Genomic DNA, 25,861 nt, shown 5'->3' on the forward strand with positions numbered 1-25,861 from the left:
TAATTAATTACTCTAGGACTTGAGATAAATATTTAAAAAAACAAATTAGGGCCCATATTATGGCAGCAGGATTAAGAGCACAATGAAAATAAGCTCTGGAATCAGAGATCAGACTTGGAAATACTCTGCCACTCATTACGTGACCTTGGGCAAATTACCAAATGCCAGTATCTCAGTCACAACATTTATAAAACAGGGTGGTAATAATAAACCTCAGAATAACTGAGGATTAACTTATAATACTTAATAAAACACCTGACCGCAACCAGAAAAAAAATTAGCTGTTTTTAATATAGCCATTAGTAATCCATTTGCAAGGTCTTAAATTTAAATATTGCCTGAATTCAAAGAAACTGGACCCTAGCTTTCATTTCCTGTTTTTTAAACGACCATTAAGAGTATAGCTATAATCCACTCTGATTTACCAAATTGTTCTAGGTAATGGTCCTTTTCTAAATTTCCCTCAACATGATGCCTGTGTATTGGCTTACTTTGTTGTCTAGAATGTGAACTATTCAGTGGTGTTGGTGTTCTTGAGTTTCAAAGAATAGAATCATGAATGACACTAAAAGTAAAAAACCCTGGGAAGGTCATGGGGAAAAGAAGAGCTGACCACGCCAAAAATCCCGAGGAACTGTGTTCCTATGCCAATGATAGGGCTCTGTAGGCACTAGAGGAAATGAAATGGTAATAAAATTCACCATCAGCTAAATGAATACCAGTACCAAAGGGAAGTCACATCCAGGTATCAGAATGTGATGACCTACTTAGAAACAAAGACTCTTAGTGGTTTAGGCAACATGTTTGAGACTGGAAGTAGGGATGGAAGACAAAAGCTGTGTGAGCACACATGCACACCTAGACAAGTTTTTGTATTTACAGAGATCAAGCAAGGGAGTGGGCAGGGCAATGGGGAGAATACAAGAAACAGCAAAGATGCACCTACTTAAAATGTCGTTTACATAAATCTTTCCCGGATTCTTATATAGGAATAGAGTTTAATCTTTTATTTTACCACTGAAAGATTAAGCCATTAAATTACATGATACGGAAGTTATATTCCATAAACCAGTACCTGCCCACACTGAGGGGAATCAAAATCAAGGTTGCACTGTAATTCTACTCGATTCTAAAAACCACATCTGACATTGGTGTGAGCAACAGAACCTTTATCAGATTCCCCTTTTAAAAGAAAAACCCAAGGAGAGATGATCAAGCACAAATGATCACTTCATGCATTTTATTGATAGTCTATATTTTAAATCTGCAGTATGACATCTTACATAGGGAAAAAGCTTCTTCCTAAAAGATAACTATTAATAATCAAACCAGCTTTAGTATGACTGACCCTTCAAGGTCTTGTTTTGCATTAAACAAGTTAACTTTTAGCAGATGTAAAGCACTGTACAAAAAAAAAAAAAAAAAGGAAACTGGGTACATTCTCAAAATTTAACACAGGGCTTCCCAACCAGGAGTCTGCTGGATAGATATTGGAGAAGGGTGTTGTGTTCAGGTTTAAATTGAAAGAAAATGAGAAACCAGATAAAGCAAACCAACCAAATTCACTTCACTTTGTGCTCCTTTCTGCTTTTTTGAAAGTCTCTCCCAGAGGTCAGGAAGCCCTGGTATAACAATCACTTTAGTCTTTACAGAACATACATTTATGTGCTTCATGTTCAAAGACATAAAGGCAGCCTTTGTTACTGTTCCCCCTCCAAATCCCCTCAGGTTCTTATAGGCTTCAGAAAGCTTTCCAAAATCGCTGCCCAGTTCTTTATCTGAATCTAAGTAAACATCTATACCAAAGCAGCTCTTCCTGGGAGAAGATAAAACAGGCACAGATACATAACCAGGCCAACTGCGTACCTACTCAACTTGATACCTGATCACATGGCCCTACACCTTTAAAAGCAGCACCAGGGACAAATGGAGCCATCAAGAGGTAAAATCCAAACATTGGACGGTTAAAACACAGATCACTCTCAGTTAAAAGAACGTTAGCAAAGGGGCACTCAAAAGAGTTAAGGCTGGACAGCTGGTTCAGCCATACCTTGGAATTAGGATAAATCTGCAAGATGAGGAACTGATAGAGGAACCCTGAAATAACTAGGCACAGTGGTATGATGGGGTTCACTTTCACTGCATGTCTTTAAGATATCACTCAATCTAAGTAACTATAAAGCAGCTTGGGGGTCTTTAGTAAACAAATCCTAATCAAAAATAAGTATCTCTGAGTGTTGAAGGGTGTGCCTATTTTCTTCAAATTTGAATTAAAATACCTATGTAGACATGAAAATAATTGTAAAACTGATACAAACTTGTTATTCCTTGAGAGTCCAACAGCTCAGTAACAGCTCAATTCTATACTGTATTTTAGATACAAAATGGAGTTACTTAAATCAAGTGAGATTGCTTACTTGTTGGGAATATTAGTATTTTAGAAATGTTCCAGTTAAGAACTCATTTCAGAATGCTAAAAATTGTAAAGGGCAGGTACGTAACTCACAGCTATTTCTTAGTTGCTTATTAAAAATCTGATTTAAAAATAACTGAAATACTAGTTACTTGGACCTTGCACTTTAATTTTCCAAATGAAGCATGTTATAAGTTGACTTACATTTTCAAATGTTTTTTCAAAAGCGCACAATTTACTCGTTAACTCAATGAATTACAACACTGTTACTGAATATTACACATACTGAAGAATTATACTAAGGGGGAAAAAACGCCTGACACTTTAACATGTGCCTTATCAGTCTCTTGCATTACTAAGGTACAGAATACTTTAGAAAGTAGCAATCAGCATAGTCTTATAAGACAATAAAAGTGCCCTGCAAACGTGGCTTCTATGTATTTAATATTGGTAATACATTTGACAGGGAAGCCAGTAAGGTAAAACTTAAAAACTCAAATAAGGCAGATTACAAGTATTTTTCATTCACAAAACAACAAAGAAATGGGGTGGAGTAAAGGGAGGAATAAAAATATCCTCCATCTTTAAAAGTATCAACAACCACCACAAGGTGCCACTGTATTCTAGCAAGCTGTAAAAATGGCCATTCACCTCCTTATCACACGGGTATTTTGCAAACTGCCAAAAGTTATGGCTGATGCTTGACCCATTTTATGTCGTGGACATCTGGGAAGCAGGTGATTAAATACAAAGTATATTAAGTGATAACCCTTCATAAATATAATTTGAGACACGGACACTAGGAGAGAATACTTGGCACGGAATGAACATGTTTTCCCAGGGAAAAAAAATTACTTGAGGTAACACTTATAGATAATAGTTTCCTAATCTTAAAGTTTGGATGAACTCCAACAATCATGTTTTTAGAGATTTTATACATATATATATATACACACACATACATATATATATAAAATCCTGGTGCTAAACGTTTTTTGTCATTGTTAACTGTACAACTGATTACCTATACTCCAACACTAATGTGAACACTTTTCTCAATCCCCACCTCCATCAACACCACTGAGGTATAACTAATGTGTTCTTTTTAGAGCAAATATTCCAAATTAAGAATATGGCTCATCTTCTAGTGTTGCTACAGATAAAAGTCTGCAAACTTTAAAGCTAACTTGTTCAATTTTGTTTTTAGTACTAATCTCAATCATGTCAACTGCTTGGAGTTAAACATAACACCTCAAATGTTTCAGACTAGTAAGTGAATTTTAAAAAATAATCTGAAATATTCAAGGAAATTCCATTTTTAGTACTTTTCCCTATGCCTTGAACAATGTAATCCCAACATTGATTTTCTTGTTCCTATTACTGCATGAAGTTCAAACTAGGTCCTCAAGACAGAACCTTCCTGTAATAAAGAAAAAGTGCAAAGATACAAAATGAAATGTAAAGTCTTTTGCAAGAAAATGCTTCCTCAAGAGAACAGGTGTTTGGATGCTGGTGGGAAAAAAGATTTTTGTTCTCCAATGTACATCTGACACCTACAAATGACCTTGTCTTCAATGTCCATACTAGTAAGTACATATTGGTCATGGACCTTGCAAAAAAAAAATCAAGTAGCAAATTCCACTAAAATATTTGCATCCATTCTACACAATCCAATGGAAATTAATGAGTGCTACTGAAAAAGGTTTCCACATGCACATGTCCAATATGTGCATCCTACTGAAGGCTAAAAACTTAAAATTCTATTTCCAGTGTTTATGAATAGCTTCAATATCTACATTCATAACCAGCATTCTGCATGAGTTACCTCTTTAATACTTCACAAATGAGTAAAATACATCTTGGGAGGTTAGGAAGGTACCTGTTAATAACTTTCTTTTATGCTTAGAATGTGATGCAGTTGTTTTTAAACTATTTAAAATGAACACCCCTATATAAGAATGGGACATTTTATACCAAGAGGAAACTGGGTTTGTTTTTAGCCAATCAGAAATACCCTGCAGATCTGAAAACCAAAGAATACACCCTTAGGAAAGGAGACATGGCTCACAAATATAAAGGAATCCTGACTTTTACATGGACAATTTTTTTAAAAAGATAAAATGTATTACATAAGCGCCATAAACAGTGAAATCTGCTTATATTAAAAAAAAAATAAGTGAAGCTTTGTTTGGACATTATTTCCTTGCAAGAGCAGTACATATCCTTAGTAAACAACTACCATATTTACAATTTCCTTGATACTTAGGTAGGATTGAAAGCCAGAGGAAAATATGAAAGAATGAGCTTTGAAATAATCTTTACAGCTGAGTTGATAACAGTTAAGGTGGCCAGATAATTTCTAAAGCAGACTTGTTTATTTTGTAGAGTATCTGACTAGGCCTGGGTAATTAGCTCACTTTGTTAAAGGCCAAGGATGTGTTCAATCCCTCTTTGGGCCCATTAGCTTTTCCCAGAAAAACAAAGACAGTCCTCCACAGTCAGACTAATCCTAACCCCAACGAGCCTCAAGAGAAAGCTGGCAAGAGTACTGGGGTTCTTCACAAAGCTTACTAAGGAAACAACATAAAGTGCATATCCCATAGATTTGTGAGTCAGCATTCTCAACTTCAAATATGGGCAGCACATTTAAAATTTCAATTTCAAATAACCCAACACGACTCACTTTCCACAAAGAATAAAAATCCCTTAATTCTTCACCTTGTCTTTAAATGTGAGATGTTAGGTCTGTGTTAGAGAGATAGTAACAAAACATTAAACAAGTGGGCACCGGTACCTTGAATGACAAATCTCGAAAACAATGCAAATTTGAGACTTTCCTATTAGTACATACATCTGCACCAACTTCAATTCCTATGCTAAAGTGGTTTGTAGTCTCTTTCCTCCATCTTTTGCTTTTTGGGTTTTTTTTTTTTTTTGAGGAGCAGTCTTGTAAAAAACATCAGTGTAACTTGTGCTAAGGGCTAGTGGTTTGTTTTCCTTAAACCAAAGCTCTGCCAAATTTGCGTCATCTGCTCAAGTAGAATACTGTGTCCAGGATCTCACCATATGAAACCAGTTCACTCACATCTGTATGACTACTGTCTTCATGAAAAGTTTAAGTTCTTCCAAGCAGTTTTCTTTACTCCTCCTGTCTTTCATTTCCTGCCTAAATCCAAGTTAAAATAAACAATTTCCACTGATCTTCAATGCAGTTCAATTCTGCACTCTGTCCTTTCCTTTGCATGTCACAGTAGCTGTTCACATACATTAAATATCATAGATATGTTCTGCTCTTACATCTACACACTTACAAAAGCAGCTTTGTACTTTGTTTGGTGTGTTTTTTACTATGTTGGCTCACAAAAAGCAGTTTTTTCATTTCTAAGCATGGTACTTTACAATTTTTAACGCATTAATACAACAGTGCATTGGAAAAGTACTGAGCCTCTACAAAATAGCTTTACATTTTTAAACAAATGAATGTGATTTTTTTTCACTTACACAAGCATAGGCTTTTTTTTAATATTTCCACAAGATAAATATCTCAATTAAACTATAAGCTCACTCTACAGTGTGCCACAGTGATGGGCTTAGGAGACAGTTATACACTTAGAAGATCCTAACCTTAGTGTTATTTACACTGACATGTCCAATATCACCTTGTCTGAAAGGTGAACAAATGATATTCAGAATGTAGGTGAATTTGTGCCAACTAATAACTGGGAACAGTATAGCTTTAAGCAATCACTTAGGAAACATGTACTGTAACTTAGTCTAAACTGGGAATTTCCTTCGCCCCTCTTTCCTATGGCATAGGAAACTTTAAAGATCAACATGAAACAGATAAAAGCCATTGCTAAGGCAGATCTTTTAAGATAACAAAGGAGAAACTGACAACTATATATGATAAATCATCAGTAATAACAATTACTGATACTGAAATCAGATTTTTATGTCCTAAAACGTTGCTTTTTAAATATTTCCTTTTATTCTGGAACAGAAATTAGAGAAAGGACAATAATTCATTCAGAAAGCAATGACTCAATTCAGGTTGCTACTTTACATTTAAGCACCACTCAAAAAGTGGACATAAAGCAAGTGATTCCTGTTTGCCCATCACTATACCAGCTACATAGCTGAGAGTTCAGACCTTAATCACACAACGCTTTCTCTGTTGCCTGAAGCTAAGACTGCTCTGCGACATATAGGACAAGTAGAATTCTCAGATAACCAGCGATCGATGCAGTGGACATGGTACTCATGGGAACAAGGTAGTTTACGAAGTTTGTTGCCTTCTGTGTATTCTGTAATGCAAACACTACAGGTTTTTAATGCATCGTTTTCACCAAAACTTCTCATTGCCAAGTTGTCAATCTGTTCTTTGGTGAGTCCTCTAGGTTGGTCATCATCATCCTCATTTAAGAGGAAAAACTGAGCCAGACTAAGGAAGGGCAAAGAGCCACTTTCATCAAATGTTACTGGGGCCCTGTGTCGACCCTCTCGCCTGGCACCTGATGAGCCTGATGATGAGCTTCCTTCATTACTGCCTTCAAATACCTCTGAGCTAGTCTCTGAACTTTCACCACTGGAACTGGAACTAGGACTGGAACTGGAACTAGAACTGGAACTAGAACTGGAACTTGAACTGGAACTCGAACCAGAACTGCTACTACCACCAGAACCCCCTCTTCCATTCCGTGACTCTGACCTTTCCATATTTCGACTCGAGACTGAGCCACTAGGCTCTGAATCACTATCACTGTACATAAAGTAGCTTAACTCACCAAAACCTGTCATTATCTGCCTTAACATGGTCTGAATTGCAACAGATGTAGTCTCACTTAAACCAGTATTTAAGATTCTACGAATTGGAATTCTGATGGTACTGACATAGGTTCTCACACCTGCTCGCTCAGAACGTGAAAACGTACGCCTAAAACCTCCTCGTTCACTTTCGTAAGTGACGGTGTTGTTTGGCGTCTGAGACCTTGACCGAGTTCTGCTAGCTATGCTATCTCTCTGCCGATATTCTCCAGGACGAACTCTTCTTACTTGAAGATCAAGGACTATGGTTGGAGGTCTCTGGCCTGATCCTGTAGATTCACCATTGCCAGTTGTATCTGAAGACCCTGCTCCTTGTGAGGCATTTCTGGTTCCAGAAGCTGCAAAGAGACCTCTACTTAGCAAGTCAGGTCCACTTATTTGCTGTCTCAATGTCACGTGGTGCCGGGTTCTAGAACTTCCCTCAGTCTCATTTACCAAAGGATGCTCAAAAGTCTGAGATGAGATACTATGATGAGATCTTCGTGGAATTTCACTCATTGGATGCAGAGGTGATCTACTTCTTTCAGCTCTTGCTCGGGTTCTCCGATGGTCTGGGCTCCTACTTCTTGCCCTTCTCTGACCTCTGGTAGGTGGGGCTTCTCCTGTTAATGATTCAGTTGAATTTCGTTCTGATCTGGGTGGCCTTGCAGATGTTGATTCAGATCGTGGATTTTCCACTTGCCTTTGGCTGTTGTTGTCCATACTTTCTCCACTAGAACGTCTTGCAGATAGCTCATTTTCATTCTCTGGATTTTGGCTCCCATTATTACGGTTAACATTGATCTCTAAACTGAATCTGAAATCACCGCTGTTTGGATTAGTCCGGCTCACTGCTCTCCAAGATTGGTTTCCTCTTTGCCCACTTCTTGTCGTATTTCCAGTTTGTCTGACGGAGTTAAGCCAGTCTATTATAGAGTCACCATTAGACACATCATCTGAAGAGTCTCCACCTGTTTTTAAAAAAGGGAGGGAAGAGAGGAAGAAAAAGGAACTATTAAAATTAGGAAATCATGTAAGAGTACTCAGAAACTTCGTATTAGAAAAAAAGAACAAAGATTCTGAACAGATTTCACATTTACAGATTTTTGTAAACCATACTGCATTGATTTGCAGTAAAAGCAGGAAAGTTTCAATTCCATTTTAAAAGAGCAAGCTAATCGTAGAGAAATTTAGGGATTTTTTTTTTAAAAAAGGGAATTGGGAAGAACTCTATTTTTAGCACTTCATCATATACAGAGCCTAACATACCACTGTGGACTGTCAGATGACAACATTTTTTCAGTCCACTGTCAACACTAATGTAATCAACCAAGTTAAACACCAGTTAAGGTACAGGGCTAATATTTTAGTTCAAATTACATTTTTTTGTCAAATTTTCATTAGTCTACATTTCTTTAGGCTCTTGACTTAAGTGCCTTTGATAATATGGGACATTTAAAAATACAAGACTGCTTTAGTCACTGCAAAAATATAAACAAGATTTACAGGTTTAAAAGTATTTGAATACTTCTTCACGTTACCAAGATTTTAAATTAACATGAAATTGGAGATCAGACCAAGTAAATAGTCTGAAGTTAGCACAGTACATATAATGGCACATTCGAGAACCTAACTGTTATCATGGCTTCTTATGTTAGTCAAATTCCCTATTTCACATTGAGGGAGAAACACCAGACCTGAGGTAAGAGCAAGATTTCTCAACAGTGGGACTATTTATATTTTGAGCCAGATAATTCTTTGTTGTGGGGGCTGTGCTGTGCATTTTAGGATGTTTAGCAGCATCCCTGACCTCCACCCACTAGATACCAATAGCAAACCCCCAGTCATGACAACCAAAAATGTCTCCAGGCATTGCCAATGTCCCCTAGGGGGCAAAATTATACCCCACTGAGAACCATCAGATTAGAGAATGCAACATGTCTTTCTGCTGGTGAGGAACTCATGTTTATAAGGAAGGAATAATACAGTAGGTAGGGGGAAATTTCAATGGAGGTGGAAAATCAAGAAAAAAAAATCACATTTAAAATAGGCCATTCCTCACTATGTTCCAATTAACACAAAAAACCCAAAGGTGAAGCAGAAAAAAAAGAGTTAACATTCTCACCAAATATCAAGAAAATGCCAGTTGTTTTTATGAGCAGTTACTTAGCACCAAATTAATTTGTGCCATTGCTAGATTATCTTTGGCTGACATTTATCATTAGGAAGCTCCTTATCCATTCCATCCTCCACCCCTCCCCCCATCCCCAAGCAAAATTTACCTCTATTTTCATCTGAGTTTTGTGGTGGTGGGCCCTCTTTAATTTGTTGTAGTCTTCTCAGCAACTCTTCCTCAGTACTTTCACCTAAAATAGTTTAAAATGTTTGCCAAATTATGAATAAAAAACAATGACTTATCCATCTGAGATGACAACCAGAGAGTGAGTAGGAAACCTGGGTAAAATTCAACTATTTGAGAGCATGATATTACAACTTATATTTATTCACATTTCTTTCCAGTTTACAAAATGCTTTTGCATACAGTATCTCATCGCTTAAAACTGCAACTCTGGGAGGCAGATATTATCTGCATTTTAAAACAATGAAACTCAGACTGAGTGAGAGACTGACGTGTTAATTAATATATGGCAGGGCGAGAATGCCAACTTTGGCATTCTGACTCAAATCTGGTACTGTTGCCTCAAAATGCACTCCCTCTTATAAGAGCCATGCTAACTAACACCTTACCTTTTAAAATGTAAGGAATCACTCAAAGGTTAATAGAATTAAAGAGAAACAAGGAGGAAGGGAGATAATGAATTTTAACTAGAATCAAATGGGACCTAATCAAGCAAAGGAGAATAACCAAGCACAAAGTTCTGAATAATTGACTATTTTACCCAAGGCTAGCTCTGGTTGATTATGACAGAGTATGTCTGTCCTAAGAACTGAAGTTCCCATTAGCTCCTCAAGACTACTAATGTCTAGTAAGTTATATAAAGAGAAGTAACAAAAAGATTGTTCAGGTCCACTCTCTTGAATTTAGCTCATTATAAATTCATAATATAATTCCTAACTAAAGAACCTGACATAGGATAATTCCAAATATGAGTGAACAAAATCATGTAATAAGTACAGCAGTTAATGTCACTCTACATCCCTTGTATTAAAATCATACTTCATAATGGCTAAAGAAACATTTTTTTAAAATACAGGTTTCCTTTTTTTTTTTAAGACCAGCAATTTACATATATAAATCCTTAAACTACACATTGCATACCTGGGGTGCCTAGCAAATTGTTATCCCTCATAAGCCTATAATCTTCTTCACTGAGGTTATTTACAAATTGATAGAAAGCTTCTTCCCGATCCAATCGGTCCATCTGACTTCTGCGCTGTGCTGCAGACTGATCACCGCTTCCTTTATCGTTAGAATCTGAGCTTTCCATCTTGATGAACAAGTGGAAAATTATCTAAAAGGAGAAAGGAGATCAATCTTGAAAACAGAAGTCAGTATGTATTCTATAGAACAGTTTTAGTTATGCGAAAATCCAGAATGCAGGTCCAGACGTGGATTTTAAGACCTCATATGAATGAAATTTCATAACAGAAAAACTCCTGAAAAGCACTGTTATACTACGAAAAGACTAGGTCAGGGGTTGGCAAACTATGGCCCATGGGCCAAATTTAGCCCTGGTGCCTATTTTTTTCTCCTTGAGATCTAAGAATGATTTTTACACCTTTAAATGTTTTTTTAAGAGAATATTCTGTGATGTGTGAAAATCATATGAAATCCAAATTTCAGTGTTCAAGTTTTATTGGAATACAGCCATACACATTCACTTACATATTTTCTATGGCTGCTTCATGCTATAATGGCAGAGCTGAATAGTTGTGACCAAGACTGTATGTGGCACTCTCACTACTTTGCACTGGCGATCTGTGCACTGTAAGTTGCAGCGATGCAATTATAACTTGACAGCATTTCAAGTGCCATGCTTATCACCACACTGTGACATTTTTTAAATTACCAATGCATACTCATCATATTAAATGAAGAGAAAATGGACTTCAAATGCCTAAAGGTGCAGTGGCATATGGATTATTTTGTTATTAGATGGCAAAGGTAATATTTATAATGCAACAGCGCTAAAACTGTGCTAAAATAAAATATACATTAATATTATCAGACTAAGCACTCATCACAATATTCCCAATTCACAGGAAAGCTACAGTCTGAAAAATTAAAAAATTTAAAACAAAGTATCTCATCACAAAATATTTCCTCACAAACATAAAAAATGAGGCTTCAACCAAAGTTAAGTTTCCAAGTGGCTCATTTGTTGGCTAAGCAAGCAAAGCCATTTGTCGATGATGTGTTAGTTAAACTGTGTTTGACTGCAGAAGCTAAAGAAACGTGTCCACAGAAAATAAACTTGTTTAAGATTATTAGCCTTTTGATGAGAACAGTTGCTCAGAAAGTTGAGAATACTGGGATATGTCAATAATCAAGTGAAAAACAAGGGAGCAAATGATTTCCAGTGGTTTTCCTTGGTTCTTGATGAGCTGACAAATATAACTGATACTATTCAGCTGTTTATTCAAGGAGTCAAGCATTGATTATTTGAGGAGTTTGAAGTAACTACAGAAGTGGCCTCTATGAAGAGTTTGCATGGAACAACTACAGGTGATAATATTTTCAAAGAAGCTGAGAAACACTAATTCAGCACAACATGAAGTGGAATCTGCTAAGATGTGTTACAACTGAAACAGTGGTTAAAAAAAAAGTGTAGACCTACTTGGACAAATTTACAAAGCCTATGAAAATGTAAGGTGTTTGAAGTCTATGGTTATTCATTATATAGCAGTTATAGGTAGTTTGTAAAAAATATTTGTATCTATCATTATTGAACCAGTAATGTCAACGGTGAACTTCACTACAGTGGACTTAAACATAGTGAGTTCCATGAATTTTTGTCAGAAATAGAAGCTGAATATCCTGACTTGCTCTACCAGGTGCTCATTTTGATGGCTTAGCACTGGTAAAGTTTTACTGTGATTTGTTGTACCCAGGTCCAAGATTAGATTTGTTTCTGAATGAAAGGAACTACTCTCAGTTACTATTACCAAACAAGGAATGGCTTGGGAAATTAGCTTTTTCTGAAGACTTCATAATGTTTCTGAATGAACTCAGCCTAAAATTACAGTGCTTAGATAATATGTAAATCTTATACTACAGTAAAGTCATTTCAACAATAACTAACACTGGAATCACAATGTCAAGCTGCTTTATGCACTTCTTGTGCTATCAAAGAAATGAGAGCTCCATTCCTATAGAAATTGTAGCAGATATATTTTCTAAGCACAAACTACAATTCCAGAAGTGTTTTTTGGACCTCAATGCAAGTACAAAGGAAATTTCCGTTTCAAAATCCACTTAACTGTGTAACTGAGGAGCTTCCACCTAGCCTTCAACTGAAAGTGATGACTCTGCAGTCTAATGATATGCTTGCTAAAAAGTAAATATCTACAGAAGAATCTAATGAAAAATTCGATAAACACCTTTCTAAGGGGTGAATATACTTCATTAAAATTCTATGCTTGTGTACTGATTAGAGAGCAAGACCTACCTATATCTGTGAATAGACATTTTCAAAGATGAAATATGTAAAATCTCACTTCAAGTCAGAAAACACTAAATGAACATCTGCAAATGATTTTGAAAAGGAGTACGTTTAGAACCAATTAAGCAAAATGTTACCCCTCCGCCAGCAAAAGAATACCATTCTTCTCATTAGTAGACCTATATTACAAAACACTGTACTCAATTATTATTACATTGTGAGTTTTATCAAGAAAAACTTTGTGGAAATTTGGTTTCTCTGTTTTTAAATAAATAACTATGTAATATGCTCAATTTTGATTAGCAAAGTGAAAAAAAATTTACTATCTGGACTTCTACAGAAAGTTTGCCAACCCCCGCTCTGGGATAGTACATGAAACTAGCCAACACTTTTTTTTTTTTTAAACATCTTTATTGGAGTATAATTGTTATACAATGGTGTGTTAGTTTCTGCTGTATAACAAAGTGAATCAGCTATATGTATACATATATCCCCATATCCCCTCCCTCTTGCGTCTCCCTCCCACCCTCCCTATCCCACCCCTCTAGGTGGTCACAAAGCACCGAGCTGATCTCCCTGTGCTATGTGGCTGCTTCCCACTTAAAAGAAAAAAACAATATATTTGATGAGCTCAGTAGTAGACTGGACATGGCTGAGGAAATAATCAGTGAGTATGAGGATATGTCAATAGAAATTTCTAAAACTGAAAACAAAATTAAAAAGAAAGAACATATATCCAAAAACTAAACTAAGAGAAGAATCCAAACAAAAAATTTCATTCTCTAATTCTTTTCCTTCCAACCTCAGATTGACCTTATTGAAGTTCACATTGACAAAATAAAAGTTAATTCCATAAACATATGAAAATCTGATCTGTAGAAAAGAGGTAATCTATATTGGTACTAGGATTTAATCCCACACACAACACATGAAGTATCTGGATGTTTACAAGTCAATACTAGAGAAAAATAAAAACAAACCATCTTTCAGATATAAAAACAAAGAAGCCTCTCTACCTGTCTGATGAGTCTAAACAAATTTTAGGCTGTACATGGGCACACCTAGCTCTCCCCATTGTCTCTCTTAGATCATTATTTTTAGAACTACTCTATCATTGTTTAAACAAATAAGATAAATATGTCAAAGAAGGAGAGGGAGATGCAATATTTTTGGAGTTTCCTAACCTCATAACTAAGATTCCTTACTTTTGGTAAGAATAAACTATATAAATTTCTGAAAGATACTGTTTTCATAATAACTTGAAACTTTAAGAAGACTAGAAGTCAAGAGCTTAAATAAAACACTCATAAAAGTTATATGGGCCAGGCAATCAAAGAAACAAACAAAAGGAAGCCAAAATGTCCCATATGTACCTAAGTAACAACTTAGTATTGGTAATAGCACACAGCTAATTTTTAAAAATACAGAAAAGCACAAAGGAAAAAGTTCAGCCATAATTTCTCAAACCAAAGAAAACCACATTTGGCTAATATTAAGCAGTTAATATTCTGAACACTAACAACATGACAAAGTCCACTTGTGAAGGATCAATAAATAGTCCTGAAAATAATTTATAAAAAATACAACTCAGGAGCAGAAGCAAAAAGAACTACAGTCCTGCAGCCTGTGGAACAAAAAACACATTCACAGAAAGATAGACAGGATGAAAAGGCAGAGGGCTATGTACCAGATGAAGGAACAAGATAAAACCCCAGAAAAACAATTAAAAGAAGTGGACATAGATAACCTTCCAGAAAAAGAATTCAGAATAATGACAGTGAAGATGATCCAGGACCTCAGAAAAAGAATGGAGGCAAAGAATGAGAAGATACAAGAAATGCTTTAAAAAGACCCAGAAGAATTAAAGAACAAACAAACAGAGATGAACAATACAATAACTGAAATGAAAAATACACTAGAAGGAATCAATAGCAGAATAACTGAGGCAAAAGAATGGATAAGTGACCTGGAAGACAGAATGGTGGAATTCACTGGTGCGGAACATAATAAAGAAAAAAGAATGAAAAGAAATGAAGACAGCCTAACAGACCTCTGGGACAACATTAAACACAAGAACATTTGCATTATAGGGGTCCCAGAAGGAGAAGAGAGAGAGAAAGGACCTGAGAAAATATTTGAAGAGATTACAGTTGAAAACTTCCCTAACATGGGAAAGGAAATAGCCACCCAAGTCCAGGAAGCGCAGAGAGTCCCATACAGGATAAACCCAAGGAGAAACACACCGAGACACATAGTAATCAAATTGGCAAAAATTAAAGACAAAGAAAAATTATTGAAAGCAACAAAGGAAAAATGACAAAAAACATACAAGGGAACTTCCACAAGGTTAACAGCTGCTTTCTCAGCAGAAACTCTACAAGCCACAAGGGAGTGGCATGATATATTTAATGTGATGAAAGGGAAGAACCTACAACCAAGATTACTCTACCCAGCAAGGATCTCATTCAGATTCGATGGAGAAATCAAAAGCTTTACAGACAAACAAAAGCTAAGAGAATTCAGCACCACCAAACCAGCTCTATGACAAATGCTAAAGGAACTTCTCTAAGTGGGAAACACATGAGAAGAAAAGGACCTACAAAAACAAACCCATAACAATTAAGAAAATGGAGCCAGATCCCAGGAGCACAGTGATTAAGGATGCCTGAGTCAATGAAGCTGTTTTCAGCACACACACACAAAAGACACTAAAGAGCATAGCATCTCTGGGTAGGAAGGGTCATTAGAGGTCTAGTCCAACCTCCTAAACAGAGAAAGAAGCTATAAGCTTAGCCTGGGAGGTCAAGGAAAGACTCAAGTCAGGGAAAAAAGAGGAGGGAGGGAAGGGAGGGATAACATATCGATAATTACCTTAAATGTGAATGGATTAAATGCTCCAACCAAAAGACACAGGCTCACTGAATGGATACAAAAACAAGACCCATATATACGCTGTCTACAAGAGACCCACTTCAGACCTGGGACATATATGGACTGAAAGTGAGGGGAGGGAAAAAGATATCCCATGCAACTGGAAATCAAAAGAAAGCTGGAGTAGCAATACTCATATCAGATAAAATAGACTTTAAAATAAAGAATGTTACAAGAGACAAGGAAGGACACTACATAATGATCAAGGGATCAATCCAAGAGGAAGATATAACAATTATACATATATATGCACCCAACAAAGGAGCACCTCAATACATAAGGCAACTGCTAACAGCTCTAAAAGAGGAAATCGACAGTAACACAAAAATAGTGGGGGACTTTAACACCTCACTTACACCAATGGACAGATCATCCAAAATGAAAATAAATAAGGAAACACAAGGTCTAAATGACACAACAGACGAGATAGATTAAATTAACATTTATAGGACATTCCATCCAAAAACAGGAGATTACAACACTTTCTTCTCAAGTGCACACGGAACATTCCCCAGGATAGACCACATCTAGGATCACAAATCAAGCCTCAGTAAATTTAAGAAAACTGAAATCATATCAAGCATCTTTTCTGACCACAACGCTTTAAGATTAGAAATCAATTACAGGGAAAAAAACGTAAAAAACACAAATACATGGAGGCTAAACAATACGTTACTAAATAACCAAGAGCTCACTGAAGCTACCAAAGAGGAAATCAAAAAATACCTAGAGACAAAGGACAATGAAAACACGATGATCCAAAACCTATGGGATGCAGCAAAAGCAATTCTAAGAGGGAAGTTTACAGCAATACAAGCCTACCTCAAGAAACAAGAAAAATCTCAAATAAACAATCTAACCTTACACCTAAAGGAACTAGAGGAAGAAGAACAAACAAAACCCAAAATTAGCAGAAGGAAAGAAATCATAAAGATCAGAGCAAAAATAAATGAAGAAGAAATGAAGGAAACAATAGCAAAGATCAATAAAACTGAAAGCTGGTTTTTGAGAAGATAAACAAAATTGAGAAACCATTAGCCAGACTCATCAAGAAAAAGAGGGAGAGGACTCAAATCAATAAAATTAGAAATGAAAAAGGAGAAGTTACAACAGACACCACAGAAATACAAAGCAACCTAAGAGACTACTACAAGCAACTCTATGCCAATAAAATGGACAACCTGGAAGAAATGAACAAGTTCTTAGAAAGATATAACCTTCCAAGACTGAACCAGGAAGAAATAGAAAATATGAACAGACCAATCACAAGTAATGAAATTGAAACTGTGATTAAAAACCTTCCAACAAACAAAAGTCCAGGACCAGATGGCTTCACAGGTGAATTCTATCAAACATTTAGAGAAGAGCTAACATCCATCCTTCTCAAACTCTTGCAAAAAATTGCAGAGGAAGGAACACTCCCAAACTCATTCTATGAGGCCACCATCACCCTGATACCAAAACCAGACAAAGAAACTACAAAAAAAGAAAATTACAGACCAATATCACTGATGAATATAGATGCAAAAATCCTCAACAAAATACTAGCAAACAGAATCCAACAACACAATAAAAGGATCATACACCAGGATCAAGTGGGATTTATCCCAGGGATGCAAGGATTCTTCAATATACGCAAATCAATCAATGTGATACACCATATTAACAAACTGAAGAATAAAAACCATATGATCATCTCAATAGATGCAGAAAAAGCTTTTGACAAAATTCAACACCCATTTCTGATAAAAACTCTCCAGAAAGTGGGCACAGAGGGAACCTACCTCAACAAAATAAAGGCCATACATGACAAACCCACAGCAAACATCATTCTCAATGATGAAAAACTGAAAGCATTTCCTCTAAGGTCAGGAACAAGACAAGGATGTCCACTCTCACCGCTATTATTCAACATAGTTTTGGAAGTCTGAGCAATGGCAATCAGAGAAGAAAAAGAAATAAAATGAATACAAATTGGAAAAGAAGAAGTAAAACTGTCACTGTTTGCAGATGACGTGATACGATACATAGAGAATCCTCAAGACGCCACCAGAAAACTACTAGAGCTAATCAATGAATTTGGTAAAGTGGCAGGATACAAAATTAATGCACAGAAATATCTTGCATTCCTGTACACTGATAATGAAAAATCTGGAAGAGAAATTAAGGAAACACCCCCATTTACCACTGCAAGAAAAAGAACAAAATACCTAGGAATAAACCTACCTAAGGAGACAAAAGACCTGAATGCAGAAAACTATAAGACACTGATGAAAGAAATTAAAGATGATACAAACAGATGGAGAGATATACCATGTTCTTGGATTGAAAGAAACAACATTGTGAAAATGAATATACTACCCAAAGCAATCTACAGATTCAATGCAATCCCTATCAAATTACCAATGACATTTTTTACAGAACTAGAACAAAAAATCTTAAAATTTGTATGGAAACACAAAAAACCCCAAATAGCCAAAGCAATCTTGAGGGGAAAAAACGGAGCTGGAGGAATCAGACTCCCTGACTTCAGACTATACTACAAAGCTACAGTAATCAAGACAATATGGTACTGGCACAAAAACAGAAATATGGATCAATGGAACAGGATAGAAAGACCAGAGAAAAACCCACGCACCTATGATCAACTAATCTATGACAAAGGAGGCAAGAATATACAATGGAGAAAAGACAGCCTCTTCAATAAGTGGTGCTGGGAAAACTGGACAGCTACATGTAAAAGAATGATATTAGAACACTCCTTAACACCATACACAAAAATAAACTCAAAATGGATTAGAGACCTAAGTGTAAGACCGGACACTATAAAACTCTTAGAGGAAAACAGGAAGAACACTCTGACATAAATCACAGCAAGATCTTTATTGACCCACCTCCTAGAGTAATGGAAATAAAAACAAAAACAACCAAATGGGACCTAATGAAACTTAAAACCTTTTGCACAGCAAACTACAAACAAGATGAAAAGACAACCCTCAGAATAGGGGAAAATATTTGCCAACGAATCAACGGACAAAGGGTTAATCTCCAAAATACATAAACAGCTCATGCAGCTCAATATTAAAGAAACAAACAACCCAATCAAAAAAAAAGGGGAGAGGGGCTTCCCTGGTGGCACAGTGGTTGAGAGTCTGCCTGCCAATGCAGGGGACATGGGCTCGAGCCCTGGTCTGGGAAGATCCCACATGCCGCGGAGCAACTGGCTCCGTGAGCCACAACTACTACTGAGCCTGCACGTCTGGAGCCCGTGCTCCGCAACAAGAGGCCACGACAGTGAGAGGCCCGCGCACCGCGATGAGGAGTGGCCCCTGCTCGCTGCAACGGGAGAAAGCCCTCGCACAGAAACGAAGACCCAAAACACAGCCAAAAAAAAAAGATTATAAAAAAAGGGGAGAAGACCTAAATAGACATTTCTGCAAGGAAGATATACATATGGCCAAGAAGCACATGAAAAGGTGCTCAACATCACTAGTTATTAGAGAAATGCAAGCCAAAACTACAATGAGGTATCACCTCACACCAGTCAGAATGGGCATCATCAGAAAATCTACAAACAACAAATGTTGGAGAGGGTGTGGAGAAAAGGGAACCCTCTTGCACTGTTGGTGGGAATGTAAATTGATACAGCCACTATGGAGAACAGTATGGAGGTTCCTTAAAAAGCTAAAAATAGTATTACCATATGACCCAACAATCCCACTGTTGGGCATATACCCAGCAAAAACCATAATTCTAAAAGATACATGCACCCCAATGTTCACTGCAGCACTATTTACAATAGCCAGGTCATGGAAGCAACCTAAATGCCCATCGACAGACGAATGGATAAAGAAAATGTGGTACATATATACAATGCAACATTACTCAGCCCTAAAAAGGAACGAAATTGGGTCATTTGTAGAGACGTGAATGGATCTAGAGACTGTCACACAGAGCGAAATCAGAAAGAGAAAAACAAATATCGTATATTAATGCATATATGTGGAACCTAGAAAAATGGTACAGGATGAACCGGTTTGCAGGGCAGAAATAGAGACACAGATGCAGAGAACAAACGTATGGACACCAAGGGGGGAAAGTAGCGTGGGGTGGTGGTGGTGTGATGAACTGGGAGATTGGGATTGATATATATACAGTAATATGTATAAAATGGATAACTAATAAGAACCTGCTGTATAAAAAAATAAAATTCAAAAAAAAAATACAACTCAGTAGAGCTGAAAGGCTTTAAAAATGTAAAGCTTTCAAAGAAGGCAAAAACATCTGATAAGTTTTGACATTTGAAGGACATGAACCAAAGATAACAGAAAACTCACATACCAAGGACTGTTACAAGAATGGCACAAAGTCTTAAGAATAGTGCCAGGGAGGTTAAAGCCCACCAGGAACAGAAACTTTCAAAAGTATGGGAAAGATTTTTTAAAATGGCTTTGAAAAACAAAATCTGAAAGAAGAATGGAGTCTTGTACTAAGCATGTGAGGGGGTTGGTATATTAACAGAAGATGGTAGGTAGAGGCACTCAACTTCTATTTTATTCAACACGGAGAATCATCTTCCAACTGGAAGTAGTGGAAAAAACCAAATTTCTCAGAGAGAATCAAGAGCCAAAACTGCAATATTTCCAATGATAATCTCTGAGAAATCACAGAGAACAGGAAAGATGCTAGATGATGTAATCTTCAAAGAAAGTGACGTCTGTAAGCTATAGCACAGCAAAATCTGCGAAACCTAGGGGGAAATTCTGCAATAGACTATCAGATATATTGCAAACACGTAGAAGAAATATGTTCACCAGAAGTGGAATTCACTGCCAAATTAACCTCATTTGCTTTACATAGTTTTCTTTCACATACAACTTGCTTTACAAGATTCTCACATTAAAATCACCTGGGGAGCTTTCTCTGGGGCGAACCAGACAGTGATATTTTAAAAATTCCACAGGTAATTCCATTGTGCAGTCAGGGTTGAGAAACTCTTTGATAGGGGCATCAGGATAATACTGCCGACTAGTCTAGCTTGGTTTCTGTACAGAGTCTGAAAAGGTTTTGCATCCTATCGTTATGGAGAAATGTGGACTAGATCAGTGCTTCTCAAACTTCAGCGTACAAACAAATCATATGGAAATCTTGTAAAAATACAGATTCTGATTCAGTAGGTTGGGGGTGAGGCCTGAGAGCGTGCATTTTAAATAAGCCTCCAAGCGATGCTGATGCTGCTGATCAGTCTGAGTAGCAAGGAGCTTGATGACAATAATTTAACAGATTCACAGTTGTTAAATACCACTCTCAAAGATTATGGAGCAATGTTAACCTGCAAACAGCCCTGTCTTTAGCATTTCTAAAAGAACCATGTCGAAATGCTAAACAAATCTACAGACAACTCAAAGCTGGGAGTTAGTAATGAAGATGTATATAATAAAAAATATTCTGAATTCTCTGGGCTGTGAAGATGAGCTGAAATCAACAAAATGATGATAAATGTGCTACCTTAAACACTTTAAGGGTTAGCAAGCTGAAGTAATCCATAGTAAGAGTACAGAATAGGGGGGGCTTCCCTGGTGGCGCAGTGGTTAAGAATCCGCCTGCCAATGCAGGGGATACAGGTTCAATCCCTGGTCCGGGAAGATCCCACATGCCGCAGGGCAACTAAGCCCGTGTGCCACAACTACCGAGCCCGCGTGATGCAACTACTGAAGCCCGTGCACCTACAGCCCGTGCTCCACAACAAGAGAAGCCACCACAATGAGAAGCCCGCGCACCGCAACGAAGAGTAGCCCCCTGCCCCGTTCGCCACAACTAGAGAAAGACTGCATGCAGCAACGAAGACCCAACACAGCCAAAAATAAATAAATTAAAAAAAAAAAAAAGAGTACAGAATAGGGGAAAAAAACCTGTCTTGGTGAGTTCACATGAAGACCTGAAGTTTTTAGTCAACAAAAGCTCAATAAAAAGACCATTTGACCTGGCTGCTAAGAAACCTAAGAGTCACATGTTGTTTTCCCAGGCCATAGTGTTCAGATAAAAGTAGGTAACAGTGCCAATGCAACTTGCTCTTCAGACTATATGTGGAGTATTTGAAACATTTAAAATACCTCCAAAAGGACACTGACAAACACAAGAAAGTATCTAGAGTGACCAAGATGGTGAGAAGCCAGGGAATGCCATAAAAGAAACGGTTGAGGGACTTCCCTGGTGGTCCAGTGGTAAAGAATCCGCCTTCCAATGCAGGGAAAGTGGGTTCAATCCCTGGCCAGGGAACTAAGATCCCACATGCCGCAGGGCAACTAAGCCCACATGCCACGACTACTGAGCTTGCGTGCCTCAGCAAGAGAGCCCACGTGCTGCAAACTACAAAGCCCACGTGCTCTGGAACCCGCATACCACAATGAAGAGCCCGCACCGCAAGGAAGATCCTGCACGCTGTGACGAAGACCCTGCGTGCTGCAACTAAGACCTGACGCAGCCAAAGAAAATAAATTAAAAAAAAAAAAAAAAGAAAAGAGGGCTTCCCTGGTGGCACAGTGGTTGAGAATCTGCCTGCTAATGCAGGGGACACGGGTTCGAGCCCTGGTCTGGGAAGATCCCACATGCCGCGGAGCAACTGGGCCCGTGAGCCACAACTACTGAGCCTGCGCGTCTGGAGCCTGTGCTCCGCAAGAAGTAGAGGCCGCGATAGTGAGAGGCCCGCGCACCGCAATGAAGAGTGGCCCCCACTTGCCACAACTAGAGAAAGCCCTCTCACAGAAACGAAGACCCAACACAGCCATAAATAAATAAATAAAAATAAATTTAAAAAATTAAAAAAAACGCAGTTCAAGTACTTTCTTAAAAAAAAAAAAGAAATGGTTGAATTACTTGGAGATGTCTAGCCTGAAGACAAGACTAAAAATGGACATGATTACCATCTTCAAATATTTGGAGTTATAACATGAAAGAAAGCAGAACCATAGGGTCAAACTAGGGCCAAGAATTGAAGAAATATGGAAGCAGATAATTCTGTCTTTTAATAGTCTAACAAATAAGATTGTCTAAAAGTGGAGATGTAACCAGTCTCTTGAAGCAAGCTATTACCAATCTCTGGAAATATTCAAGCAGAGGCTAGATATTAGGTGGGAGTTTGTCCTTATTAGGTGGGAGTTTGAACAGACTGATTTCAAAAGACCCTTTGGACTAAAATGTCATTAAGGATGGATAGCCCCTTGGTTTTCTATTCTGGGCCTAGGGTCATACTAAGCCACATATTCCCAGTGGCACGATTCTGTTATAACATTTTCTTGGTAAGACCAATCCACTTATATTGCCCCATCCCCTCCCTCCAACACACTTTGTGCTTTACTACCTTCACACTTCTACTAATGCTGTTCCTTCAGCCCCCGCTTAGTCTTTCCCCATTTCCCTCACGCCTCAAGGTTTAATGAAATCTTACCACCTAAGAAGCTATTACTATCTCAGCTATCAATTTTTTCATCCATCTCTGCACACAGCATTTGTCTGTACCACTAGTGTCACTTCCTGCCTTACATGGTCTTTTATATTTTTGAAATATTAATTTTATTAATATCTTATTTACCCAACATAACCAAAATATCATCATTTCAACATGTTATCAATATAAAAATTAGTGAGATGTTTTATATTCTTTTTTTAAATTCTAAGTCTCAGAAATCTGGTGTGTAATTTACACTTACAGCACATCTCAAGTTGGATGCTAAATCTTCATTAAAGTGAAATGTAGTCCTAATGAAACAACAAAGTTGTGTTTAATGGAAAAATTTTACACTGCTTCAGTTTTTTATTTAGCTTAATTAAAATTAAAGCAACTTAAAAGTTCAGTTCCAGTTAATTAGTGACATTCCAAGTGTCCAGTAGCCACATGTGCTTAGAGGTTACCATATTGGGCAGTGCAGCTTTAAAGAATCTGTAAGACAGAGAAACCCCACATATGGAAAGAGCTTTAAAGTGTTCTCAATGTATAGTTTATGCTCTATAAACCCACTATTTATGCATCTCCTTTACAGTTTTCGAAAATAATAATGAATACTCTACAAAAACACATGGGATAGATGATTCTTTCCTACACTCACCAATCTTCAAGTTCACTCTTGACATTCTAGAATTTCTAACATTTCCTACATGGAAACTAGAGACAAAAAAATCATACCTCCATTCAAAACCCTCCCAACACTGTGATTTTAGAGACTGTTAAATCCTAAATAGCTCCCACCTGATGAATTTAGAGGTTGCTTTATTCTATTCAAGAGGGATTTTTTTTTTATAAATTTATTTATTTATTTACTTTTGACTGCGGTGGGTTTTCGTTGCTGGGCGAGGGCTTCCTCCAGTTGCGGCACGCGGGCTTCTTACTCTGGTGGCTTATCTTGCTGCAGAGCACGGGCTCTAAGCGTGCGGGCTTCAGTAGTTGGGGCACGCGGGCTCAGTAGTTGTGGCTCGCGGGCTTTAGAGCACAGGCTCAGTACCTGTGGCACACGGGCCCAGTTGCTCCGCGGCACGTGGGATCCTCCCGGACCAGGGCTCTAACTCCCGTCCCCTGCACTGGCAGGCGGACTGTCAACCACTGCGCCACCAGGGGAGTCCCTCAAGAGGGATTTTTACTTTGGTTTTACTTTTTAATTCAAAATTTTAACAACGAGACACTCACAAAGCAACACGTGAACAAATCCAAATTACTATTACTTCCATCATAACACGCTGCTCTCCTTTCCCCCTGCCTACACCAGAGAAAATAAAGGAAAATATTTTTCCCACATGGCATCCCTGCAACGCACTCATTTATTTCAAAACTGCAACCAAACTGGCAAGGCTTCATTAAACAGAACACAATGTTTTTGCTAAGATAAAGGTTTCCATTTAAAATGCAGTTTGTTTCTTGTAGTTGATTAGGGCACAGGGAGAGAAAAAGCCAATTTGCTCCCCTTTTGCCCAAAGCCTTCATTCTTTCTGCCTCATTCTGCATTTCCCCTAGGTTGGGAGTGGTGGTCAAGAGATTCCAGCACTGGCAAGACATCTCTACCCTGTATGGACATTTAAGTGGTGAGTTACGGCTGTAACACCTGCCGAGGTCCCCTGGACTAGAAGTAATTATCAATACATCTTCAAAGAAAAGGAAATCCTGAATGTAAGCAATGCCCTCAAAAGCCTTGTAAAATCATCTTACTAACATACACCCAAATGAACCTGGTCTCATTTTAAGCAGTCCCTTCACTGCCTAAGTGGTATAAAAATGAAAAAAATGTAATAATTCTAAACCACAAGTTCAGTTCAGCCCCTGACAGATGTAATGTCACTATTGTTTGGTAAGTGAAAACTAACATTTTAAAGGTTAAAGTGTGCCAAAGATGTCAGGAGACTGCAGTCCAAATGATGAAATACAGATCTCTCTCCATTCTGGTGTGAAAAGATCAGGGAAGAATTATGTTAATAAAATGGGTCTCTAGACTCTACTCTGTGGTGAAAAACATTGTGGTACACTTCCAGTTTAACTTACATAAGAGAAAAAAAGAATCCCCACCGTCCCCCTCCCTCAAGCTCCTTCTATCATCATAAAAGAGAAGATTGTAAATCTTTTTATTTAGTTACCTTATACTCAGTTATAATATTCATGTGCACAAGTCAGAAATTTTGGATTGAGTATACAGTTAGCATCACCCATTTTTTAAAAAAATTATTTATTTATTTATGGCTGTGTTGGGTCTTCATTTCTGTGCCAGGGTTTTCTCTAGTTGCGGCAAGTCCACTCTTCATCGCGGTGCGCGGGCCTCTCACTATTGCGGACTCTCTTGTTGCTGAGCACAGGCTCCAGACGCGCAGGCTCAGTAATTGTGGCTCACGGGGCTAGTTGCTCCACGGCATGTGGGATCTTCCCAGACCAGGGCTCAAACCCGTGTCCCCTGCATTGGCAGGCAGATTCTCAACCACTGCGCCACCAGGGAAGCCACAGCCATTTTTAAACTTAAATATTTCTAGGGAAAGCTTACCAATAAAACAATTAAGAGAACAAATGTGTAATTGTTCTTAAATCACTTAGGTCTCTTCCTAGTTATAAGCAATA

At 37.7% G+C, this 25,861-nt stretch overlaps 1 protein-coding gene across 2 annotated transcripts in view; it reads right to left on the reverse strand.

Annotated features, from left to right (window-relative positions):
• Positions 1–1,223: 1,223 nt before the first annotated feature.
• Positions 1,224–25,861, reverse strand: part of RLIM (ring finger protein, LIM domain interacting) — a 31,926-nt gene continuing 7,288 nt past the window's right edge. For both annotated transcript variants that reach the window (XM_007188455.2, XM_057538147.1), the window contains 3 exons: positions 10,497–10,689; positions 9,499–9,582; positions 1,224–8,187 (listed from right to left, as the gene is read on the reverse strand). In XM_007188455.2, coding sequence (XP_007188517.2) covers positions 6,569–8,187; positions 9,499–9,582; positions 10,497–10,665 — 1,872 coding nt within the window. In that variant the 5' untranslated portion in view covers positions 10,666–10,689 and the 3' untranslated portion in view covers positions 1,224–6,568. The remainder of the gene's footprint in view (positions 8,188–9,498; positions 9,583–10,496; positions 10,690–25,861) is intronic.

The sequence above is a fragment of the Balaenoptera acutorostrata genome, chromosome X, assembly GCF_949987535.1.
Source record: "Balaenoptera acutorostrata chromosome X, mBalAcu1.1, whole genome shotgun sequence".
Lineage (NCBI taxonomy): Eukaryota > Metazoa > Chordata > Mammalia > Artiodactyla > Balaenopteridae > Balaenoptera > Balaenoptera acutorostrata.